At 28.4% G+C, this 12,239-nt stretch overlaps 2 protein-coding genes across 2 annotated transcripts in view; one reads left to right on the forward strand and one right to left on the reverse strand.

Moving 5' to 3' along the window:
• LOC140666360 (SUN domain-containing ossification factor) overlaps window positions 1–12,239 on the forward strand; it is a 44,714-nt gene that overhangs the window by 16,603 nt on the left and 15,872 nt on the right. The window lies entirely within an intron of this gene.
• On the reverse strand, window positions 806–2,824 carry LOC140666007 (uncharacterized). Its single transcript, XM_072892689.1, has 3 exons — window positions 2,596–2,824; window positions 1,891–2,055; window positions 806–1,292 (listed from the first exon to the last, which is right to left on the reverse strand). Exons 1-3 carry the CDS (start codon window positions 2,668–2,670, stop codon window positions 1,092–1,094), a joined length of 441 nt encoding a protein of 146 aa, XP_072748790.1. The 5' UTR covers window positions 2,671–2,824; the 3' UTR covers window positions 806–1,091.

Below are 12,239 nucleotides of genomic sequence, written 5' to 3' on the forward strand. Positions count from 1 at the left end.
CATGTTTTAAGATATTTATAGAAAAAAGAAATTTTCTTTATTTTATTTTACAAAAAAACAAAGTTTTAAACATGCATATGATTATGTATTAGTCGGTTACTGTACTTGACATTACGTGAGAATTTTTGCATATGCAATTTTTGCTTCGCATATATAAGATTAATATATATATATATATAAGTAAAATAATATATATATATTTTATATATGTATATAATAAGGAAAAATATAAGCTTATACAAGATATATAAACCTTAATCCTTTAATCATAAATCTTATTCTATGAAAAACTATATTTTTATTCTAGATAATTTAAAGAAAAAAATATTATTTATAAATTCAAAATCTATACTTTTTTCGTTCTTGGATATGTTAAAAAATTATTATTTTTTAGTGATCTCTTTATGATATAAGAACAACCGATAACGTCACATTTCGTTTTCTAATCATAGTTTGAATTTATGACACGAACAATTTCATGGAATGTAGCTAGAGACATTTTTCATGATATATTATATATTATATATGTACCTATGTATGTATATGTGTGTATATATGTATACACATGCTATTTCAAGTTTTGGTTTTGAAATTATATATTGCATATAAACTTTAATTTCACTGTCAGTAAACTGACAATGTGCAAGAATTACAACAGCGATAGCGTTGTGATATATAATTATCTAAAAATATATATATATATTTATTATTTAATTATTATATTAATTATATTAAATATTAGAGAATATTAAACTTGATAAAACTTGATAAAAAGCAATTACAAACATTGCTTAATTGGAATGAATCATGCAGTTACTCTAAAATAACTGCGTCTCCATCTGAATATTTATATTTATCATTATGTTCGACATTTGTTTTTATTTTGATTTGTTATTAAATTCACAACATGATAGTATACCAGTAAAGACATGTAGAAAGTCAAAAATATTTTTCGCAAAAGTTGATAAAATATTTAAAAACGATTAATGAAATACATTTATGTGAAAATGAAATAGAAAAAAATGAAATCATGATTTTCTCTCTGTTTCTCGTTTTTATAATGTTCGTAATAATCGAGGTTGTCCGGATGATCAGCCGTACTTATTAGTAAAATATGTATCTATAGCGAATACTATGGCAGCTGCGATCGCGAAACAGCCGGCTGCAAATATTTGGTTGCCATCCTCCAGATATATATGAGCTAAATTAGACATGTAAATGTCCCAATCGCGAAAAAGGACGATACCGGCGGCGCAACACAGAATCGCCCCCATCACCGCAAAAATGAGAGCCTGCAAAATCAAAGAATAATATTTACTGTTTGAAACGAAAAAATATATTCACTTGTCATAATTCGGTATGCATTGTTATAACTATTTACGTACATTGAAATTCATAAAATAGAAATACAACGAAACTAGCAGAAAGATAAGAAATTAAATTTTCAAAATTGAATTATTTGTTCCAAGAGATATGAGAGAAAAATATAGTGAAATAAATCTCACATTTTTTTGTGTTTGATTTTTCTATTGCATTCGAATTTTTAGATGGTATGACGCCATTCTAGACTGAATTGAATTTAAATAATTCGAACATATAAAAAGCAGACGAGAAATTGAAGCAGCGACGACAGAATTTTTTATTTGATGCATTTTAATATTTTGCTTAATCAAAAAGCTAATGAATTATTTGATTCTCGATATTATATTATCTAATGTTTTCCACACAGAACACGATTTGTATCGAAAAGAATATTATTTCTTCTCAAATTATTTTCTTTTTTGAACAAAATATTTTTTTTGTTAATATATTATCTATATTCTACAGATGCATTGAATGAATTATTTTTAATTATGAATGATGATCGCAATATTTCGTATTTTAACTCACCATTTTTTTTGGTAATCGTTCGTCTAATAAATGGCCCGTGATAACAATTGCGTTTATAAGAATATAACCGCTTATTGCCACATGAAATAACGCTACATGATGTATACTACTCCATATGTGTCGATATGATCCTGCCATTAATGCTGTTGTTATGGCACAGAAAATCTATAACATTTAATATTTAATTGTCATTAAAAAATATTTTTATTATATAAATTATTTTTTAGAACAACTCGTAATTAAAATTTTTTAAAATGTTTATTAAATAATAATAATTTATGTACAGTATAACAAAAAATTAGTTATTCTATTAAACTCGCAATTACTTAGACAAAAAAATAGAGAGTTTCATTAAAAAATGTAACAGTATTTTTCGATATTTATGCTATAAGTGTTGGACTCTTTTCGCGTGTGTGTGTAGTGTGTAAAGTATACATTTTTTACTAAAGAAAAAATATATTATTAGCAATAGTTATTGATTTTATACACATAAAATAGATGCAACGGTAAAATGATTATAAAATATGATATTACTTTTGTAAAATTTGAAATTTACCTTATTGTCAAAATATGAAGGAAGATAAATATAAAAGATATTTAAAATTTTGTTTCTAATAAATTATAGATTATATTTCCATCGCGTGTAATATACTATTTTTAATCATATATTGTTATTTAAATTGATGCAATAATATGTATTCTCACCAATTCGATAATTTTGCAATAGAACGGCATTTCTTTAAGATTTTTTTTCAATCTCGTCAAGAGGGTCTCGGCCATTTTTCAATCACTTTTTGTGTTATGTTACTCTCTTTCAATTTAATAGACACGCACACTTTATAACTGTCAAGAAGTATTCGTCGACATACATTCGAAATAAAACTGTTTCCAACTACGCTGAGAATCGCTCCACTCAACTGTTGACCTGTCAGTAGTCACATTGGCTAACTTAAATCGACTTGTAAGTCCCTACTTCCTCGCTACTTAAATACATTTAATGCGTTATTGTAACAGTTCTTGGTACTCAACCTTGGCGTGGAGGGTCTGAGATGATCTGTGCTTCGCATCTCTCTTTCTCTCTCTAAAAACGGGCTTTGTTTTGTCGTTGCACGGAATATTATTATGGTTGCTACAACAACATTCTCTATGATTGGAAAAGAAATGTATGTAAGTTCAAGCTACATTGATATTATATTGAATATAGCTGTTACTTTAACAGGTATATTTTATATTTAATGTAATGTTAATGTAACTTGAATTTACATACATTTCTTTTCCAATCATAGAGAATGTAGCAACCATAATAATTTTTTCCGTATGCAAATACTTAGGAATCTCATTGACAATACAGATAAATCGTAATTTCTTGATAAAGTTGTTTATATTTAATAATAATTTTACGTAATTTTAAATAATGTTACGTGTGCAATAAAGACATAAATAATTTATTAATTTAATAAAAATATTTGCTCTGTAATTATTGCTCTATAGTCTCTTATATAACGATTGCATTGATAAAATGTTATTCGATATTATTAAATTGATTTCAAAATTTGGAATCAAAACAAGAGGTATAGATTTAGACACAAGTAGGTATAGATTTGTGTGAAATTTTGCTACGATATATGGTAATAATAACAATGCAAAAGAAAGCGATAAATCTAGAAGTAATCTGATTCGACTAAGAATTACATTAATGGAAATGTGTATTTTTAGTTGAAAATTTCGCGGAGCAAACTGTGTCGTGTCGCGATATCTGTTGAATTTTATAGCGATGTCATAAGAGATAAAGATAGCAATTGTCTAAAGTGACTAATCGGGAAAATGTGTGAATAATTTTGCTTTTTATCATGCTCGGATCGTTGCCATTTTTCGTTGAGATCGATTTTTCTGTTATTGAATTGTATACTTAAGACCGTATACTTTAATTATAACATAAATGGATACTTTAATTACGATATAAATGGATGTAATTTAATTTGATAAAATTCATGGAAAGAAAGAAACGCGTAAGAACACATCCCATTCCCGAATGGAAACCAGGCACGCATGGTATATACTTACACTATCTACCCACGTTCATCTCATCATCACGCTCGATTACTCGCTTAATTTATCATATCTTCTTCCGACTTCTTTCCCGTCTCTTTCCTTTTACTCTACTTTTCTCTTTTCATCATTAACGAATTCCTTGTTTCTATTCATTGAACTATATGTAACATACTAGATATAACATACTAGTAGAACTATATAATATACTGGAATGGCTTTCAAATATAGTAGGGATGATCGAAAGGATAGCTATACAGCTGAAAAACCTCTATGCTTGTTGCAATGTTCTTGATTGCCTAATAATGATTATGTTCTATAGTGAATTCGCTAAATGTAGAAGGGAAACAGACGTCCTTCACCACTTTCCTTTTTCAAACCGTGATTGCGAATTACTGTAATTTAATTGTTATAAGGAAAGCTTATTTCAATATATTATGTAATGCTTCCACTATTCACTGTGTTTCTTCTCGATTTGATCTTCAATATGTTTAGGATTTTATTAAATTAACACATTGTAATGAAGGACGTCTGTTTCCTTGAGATATGTATATTACCATTTCGCAGAACATCTGTCATTTAGAATAAATTTTTGCGAAATTGTAATTTCAAAAATAAATGTTAGAATCTCTTTACTTTCTTCAGTGTAAAGTAGTTTAATTACAATTATTTTTATGAACGTTATAAGTTTTTATTCTAAATGTATAAGTTCTTGTGAGCTCATTTAATATTATAAATTTTTTGTACTGTAATTTTCACTTTTTCTTCGCTGTTTGCTTTTACTAATTTCTGCTTAACTTAATGCTATTTACTATGCATTCCGCAAGATTAGATGTGAGAGATAAATTATTAAAAGAAATAACTATATTGCATCGAAATAATTCTATATTTTTTTAAATTGAATATTGATTTTTTATTTATTATATATGCAGCAGAGTATAGTACAATAAAATATAAAATACATATGATAAAATTTTCATGATCTTTGATTGAGAGATAAATTTTAAAAAGATTTCAGAATAACGAAAAGAAAAGTTTATATCTGATTAAAAATAGTTTAAAAATAGAAATAAATCACTGAAATACATTGTTTTCAATCGAATATTATACATGTTATATGTATGGATACAATATTTAGTTAAATCGGAAGCTTTTAACAAATACATTTACATTTTTATGGAATTGAGATGAGAATTAAAGAAAAATTTCTTCTTTATCTTGATATATAGGACATATAATTTTGATTGTATCATTACATATGTTCTCTATATCTTTACTCTATATATATATGTAACTTTCAGGAAGATTTTTTAGTGCTATACGCTAATAAAAATCGACTTTGTCGTTCTAATGAGTCATATATCCTTTTTTCATAAATTATTTTAATTAAATGCATGTTTGTGCTTGGGGAAAATGTAATCGGTTCTACGTTTGCAGTTTAATAACACCAAGATAGCGTCAGTAATTTTTGACGCCACTTAACATTTGTTAAACGAGCGAAATGTATTGACGGGTGATTACATGGCAAAGCGAATTTTTGAAAAGCAGGCGGGTGAAAGCTCTTTGCCCGCTAATTAGAGCTTTCACTCCGTTTACGGTTACCCAACCTATATATTTCCGTGGCACAAAATCGATGATCGCAATTTTCTCCGTTAAATCTCGTTCTTGAAGCAGATCGACAAGTCACACGTGATGGGAAATTTTACAAGCTTCTTACGAACTGTGCGGCTTTGAATACACGAGATAAGCATCACCGACTTATCGGGACAATCGGTGAAAATATATTCTCGCAATGCGGGACCGCATTGCGTCCACAATATGCTATTGCCTGCATATTTATCTGCGAGAAAGCACAGGATCTTCATTGCAGTATATTTCAAAGAGATTCTGCACTGGCAAGCATCTCAAGATGCCAGTTTCACCCACATGAAAAGCGCTTATTTTGAAAAACCTTATGCGTATTTTATTATACATATTTTCAATGACAAAGAGAAACACAAATATGACCTCGTTTTTAATCTTAATCGATCTTAAAGAAAAAAGGAATAATTTTTGTTTTGAAAAATTGTTTCTAAATTTTTTTTTAATTTTCTGAAAAACGTGACATAATTTTAATCTTAATTTACATATTGAAAAGCATAGAGAATTAAAGCGACTGTCTCACATGAGATTTATTACCATAGACAAACAAAATTATAATGCAATAAACATCATTTATCTTTTTCATATTTATGTGAGGGAACTGATTAGGTTATTTCAACGTAATTTACACTGATTACCATGCTAATAAAAATCAAAGAGGCATAAAGAGATTATAGTGGCATAAAGAGAGAAAAAATTTAAAGTAATTAACTTATTTAACATTTTAAGGATAGACATTATTCCTGTCGTTTGGTTAATTATTCATGTCGACTGATTTCTAGAAAGAACCGGTTTTACTTTAATGACAACTACTTTTCTCGGTCTTCTCATTTTGTTTTGTACGTACAGATGGTCAATTGGATGGATGTTAATTAGATGCATGAACACATGTGACACTTTATCCATGTGATCTTCGCTTTCATCCGATTAAGCGTATCCTATTTGAACGGTAATCTAGATCCGGTCTTTGCAATCGTGATACAATGTATTATTATATATATCGCAAGGTAATTTCTCTCAAATGATGAAACTGGCAATTACCCGTAATATTTATTTTTGTCCACACGCTAACCTTATTTCATCAATAATAACAATTGGCACTTTCGCGTTAGCGTATTACTTGACCTATAATAATCAGCGTTTACTTTTTTATTTTCGCACAAGCTTCTCTATTTCGCTAGAAGAAGCAGGCATGATATTCCTATATTTTGCAACAGAGATTAACGTAAAAATATGAAAAAGAAATTTTTTTTTTTTTTTTTTTTAGAAAAAAGTTAATTTCTCTAAAAAATAAATAATAAATAAAATTTTATATTTTAAAAATTTTTATTATTATCTCGCAGCTTTATTGCTCACGTTTATTAATATTTTGTAATTTAAAATATATGTCCGTTATTTGAAATAACCAAATAAGTCTCGAGGAATAATTATAAATATGTATAAATATAATTATACCAATGTATAAAAGAACCAAAATATAATGATAATAAATAATTTAATAGAAAACGTGTATTATAATCTCTGCATTCTCTCCACGTAGGAAAGTTTATATTCTTATATCTTTCTTTATCTCTCAATACCTCTCACCCTAGATATCGGTTATCGATTGATCAGCGAACTGCAGATGTAGCGTGCGTGGTGGATGCAGGTGTAGCCGCAAATTCCCTCTCGACAAAGCAGTGACTTAAGTCTTAATCGCGCATTTCCCCCTTTTTGAAAAGCACTTTGTCGAGCACGTTTATGATATTCATATAAATCTATGTAAAGAATTTTACTCGCTGTAATTTAGCAGAGAAAATTTGTAGTTGATTATATTATTCATTTCATTGTTGACAAGTTTTTCACTCTATCGACCATGTTGATCACATCAATTCATTAATAATAAGAGAATGCAACGTACCGACACCTACGCGATTAAATTATGATTTGTGTTATAAAGTGGATCGTTTAATAAAATTATGACATGAGGCACATAATAGATTGTCGAGACTGCAATAAGCGGACGCGTATATACGATTTAATATATTATACAATAAATGCAGTAAACACGAATAATAAAAATCCAAATTAAAAAAATTTCTCTCTTTTTCTTTTTCATCGAAAAACCATGTTATTTTGTGCGAAGCAAATTAATTCAATAATTATATTTTTAAATGTAATGCAATTAATATCCGCATTCTCAACATTGTTGAAACTTGTTTTCGCGAAAATTGATTTTTATATTACTTCTCTTAATCTCTTGCCATTTGATTTATATCATTGTGTAGGAGTTTTTACTATTGAAATATTTGGGCAACAGTTATTATGTTAAATGATACGACTCGTTCGAATGATATTGGATTTGTTTTCATAATACATTTTCTCGGCAACATCATTGTGAGTTCTCGTTTCGTTACGCGGCAAATACTGGTTACATATATCTTTAGCGTCAAGAATGACCCACGGCAAAACCACATTTAACAATGCGAAGCACATCTAATTTCTGGAATGCACGCGGACAAAGTTATACCGCACCGAAACTTTTGACGATGACAGGAAAGTTTCCAACCTAGTGCGCATACGTTTATCATCGCGTTGTAATCAAAGAAGCAAATCGTGAAATCCATATGAATTTGGTTTACTCTAGTTTTAATAAATTAAGTTTTTGATATAGGAACTGATAATATGTGTTTTGTATGTTTTTTTATAATAATAATTTCGTTCAAAACCATTAAGAAATATATTTTGAAAAAATAATTATTATTTGATTTTAAAATAAAAAAAATCACTGATACATGATTCATTGATCATGATATATAAATTTTTTTTTTTTTTTAAGTGGTTTCCTTTTTTATTTTGTAGTGAAATGTTTAAAAATTATATATTTTCATATAAAACGCAATTTTATTAATTTTAAAGATATACTTTCCTTTTATTTGTAGTTGCGCCTTTAGAAAGTTATGATATTTGTAATTAAAAACATAGAAAACGATGTAATTAAAAATGAAAAAAATTCACTACAAACAATTTTGAAAATATAATTTAAGCGGATTTGGAACACTTAATAAATATTACTATTTGAAACTTGTATTTTAGTAAAAGAGAAAAAATTTAAGAGAAGGGAGATTCTTTTTGTGTAAAAAATGTGATAAATGTAATGAGATTTTTTAAAAACCGTTCATCTATCATGTAAGAGAAAAAAAGAAGAAAAAAAGAGAGAAGAGAAAAGAGTCAAAGAGAATGTGCAACATAAAGTTTCATTTTTAATCATTAAAATTATATGCAATCAAATAAATGTCGGTTGATTAGATAAACTACTTTGCAAACGCACATATTTATTTTCCGTCATGACTATGACGTGATCGGTCATGTTTGCATCTAACTGCAATCATTGCAGTTAGCATCCTTCCACTCAGAATTCCGATTCAAGTGGGTCATCGAGTAAATGAGAACAGTTTGCATAATAATAGAGATGATTATTCTAACAACGGAAGTTAAGATTTCATTGTCACGAGATATCATTTATCTGTCATGAATTAATCATTAACATTGAAGTTACAGCGCGAATTGACTAAACATCAATTAAATTTTTGATTAAACTACTTAAATATTAGACAGAAATGCGATTCAAGTTAGAAATTACAAGTACAATAGTATTCAATATAGTGTCACAATTTTCATTGCTACAGTTGTTTGAATTGGCTAACTCAACATAGCACTAACTACTCTATAGATATTACGAAGATACATGCAAAATGTACCGAGATTTTCAATAAAAATATTTGACATTTAAATTATTCTTAAATCGCAGAAGTGGAGTGAAACAAATATTTTTGATCTAGTATAAAAAGATATATGATCTGTCAGATAAATTAATCTTTTGATGAATATAAATGATCTGATTTTCTATATAAATGAGATATCATTAGGAACCGTGTGATTTACTTTCTTTTTATAGGCATATTTATATATAGATAGATTGTAAGAAAAAAAAGAAAATGTATATATATAAATATATATAAATATATATATAGATAAGTATTCTTTCGTGATTTCTATTTTTTTTTTGGTTTGCAGAATAAATGTATATATTAAAGATCTAAATGTTAAATTAAATTATTTGCTTTATTTATTTTTTTTTGCAGATGAAATAAAACGTGCTGATTTTGTATACAAGTATAATATAATATCAGAATACCGCATATAGCGAGAATTCATTGACATTCTGAGGTTTTACGACGGTCTTTTCAAAATGTAATTTGTCGAATCCTTTTTTGTACAGAGTTCATTTGCCGTTCTGGTTATTATACATATATGCGCGATTCAGTACACGCCACATCGTGAACATATATTATAGTATTATTTAGCACATGGCCGGGAATAACGATCCGCGGAATGTACAATAATAATGCCACCGGGATTGGTAACATCTTGCGATATGTCGTGGCCCAATTTCGCTCCGAGGTCGAACAAGAAAGAATTTCTGCAATGTTTTGAAGCACTTAGACGGTTAATATCGTGGGACAAAAATATCATTGATTATTATAGATCATTTTATTTTTTTTCCACAGATTATTTTAAAAATTATAGGACTCGTTTTAATAACGAATAAACCAGTTAAAAATACAATTAAGAACGCATTTTAGATAAATAGTAAAAGGATTATTTTGTTGGAAAAATGAAAGTATATATATATATATATATATATATATAATTATAATGTATGTTACGATATAAAAAAAATAATATCGAGATATGTATCGTTTGACATGGTCTCAATCGCGATGTCTAATCATATTCCTTATAACCATGATGTTTACATAAAAAGAAAAATTGCTTGTTAGTCCAAAACTGTCGATACGTTTTCATATGTTAAATTACATGACATGTATATTTTCGCGTTACATAATGAGTTTTGCTTTTGTTATGATCGAATTATCCTCGAAAATTTAATCATAACTGATCTTCTCTTGATTTTATTCTATTATTTTTGTAAACCTATCTTTTTGTGTGTGTATATATATATATATATATATACACACAAAAAGATAGGTTTACAAAAATTAAGCGTCTTAATTAGTTTTTTATATTACATTTAATTGCATTCTCTGAGTTTGTTTCTCAGAGTTCATAATTAATTTATAAATACATATAGAGTTTATACTTATTGATTTATGTTAACAATGTATTGTGATATATAATATCGAGTAGGTGTCACCACATTGATTTCACGACAAGTCACGTTTCCGTTTCGAGTTCGTTTGTTGCGCGTTTACGCGCTGCACATGCATTTTAACGACTTCGTCACAGCAACGCGCCGACTAATCGCGCAAGACGATCGATCGACCTTACAAAGGTGACAAAGGCACGTGGAAGCCAATACCCACACACAACGCGCTAGTTGGGCACGCCTTGGAACGTGCCTAACCATACAGAATTCTATTTTTTGTGTTGCGACAATTGTTGAATTTCGCGTGGGTTTCGACCGTGCTCCCAAACAGAAAACAGGAAGAAAGGTCGACTTGACACGCGACGAAGCGACACTATATGAGGTTTATTCCTTTCTTGGAGCACGATCTAGTATTAATCAAGATATCGTTTGCAACATTGAGTATGTGAGACATTAATTCAATTTACGTAAAAATCGTCTTCAATCGTAATGACGGTGCAATTTTGCAGTCGTACATTTATTAAAAAACGTTTTTTTCTAACTAATGTTTGATAAATAATATAGCTATATAGAATTTGTCAACAGCACAGTTGCAGAGTAAAATATTTTGCAGCGAAATTAGTCTTTAAAAAATATTTTACGCGTTTTTTTCAGTATATGTGATAATATTCTTGAAACTATTTAAATATTCATAATTCACAATGATCTAGCGTGCAAGATATCTTTTAGAAATTATTCGTTATATTAAACATAGTGATAAGATAGCAAAGCTAACATTGATAATTATTAATGAACTTGTTCTTCTGTTTACCAATCATATACTGAAAGTCTTGAAACAGTAATGTGTTCTGATTTCTATAAGTAATACGCAATACGTGTGTGGGCTATGAATTTCTGTATCAGTTTTCTCTAGCAATTTAAAAACACATAGTGTTTCAACTTGATAAATGGTCGATATTCAGTCAATTTCAAATACTTGATCTACTACGATCTGTCAGTTAAGAGAAATCGTGATTTTATAAACCAGAAGAAAAAGATCGACTTTTAATAACCAACATCCGATTAATCCTATACCTTCATTCTTCATCTAATCCGATACTTCTATCCAATTTGTTGCATTAATTTTCATTATTGGGCATCAATTTATATGCCTGTTATGCGTGTAAATATCGCGAATGATTTTTGAAGGAAGAAGATATTTATGATTCTCGACATGTCGAGAAAGGAATATGATCAGTTTTCATCGTGTCGGCTTCCTTCATTATAATCGTCGATCATACTTTCATTAATGAATAATAGCTGTATATGGTTCCGTTTGTTAACCTTAATCCTAGCCTTGACTGTCATAAAGAACTCTTGGTTAAATTTATTGAGTGATTAGATTGTAATACTGTTTGATGAATTATCAAACGTAAGTATTCTTTTTTGATAATTGCGATACAATATTACGAGATATACGCGATATTATTAAGCATATGATTAATATTAGGAGCTAAACTGCTAAAAATAA

The sequence above is a fragment of the Anoplolepis gracilipes genome, chromosome 5 (genome assembly GCF_047496725.1).
Source record: "Anoplolepis gracilipes chromosome 5, ASM4749672v1, whole genome shotgun sequence".
Taxonomy (NCBI): Eukaryota; Metazoa; Arthropoda; class Insecta; order Hymenoptera; family Formicidae; genus Anoplolepis; species Anoplolepis gracilipes.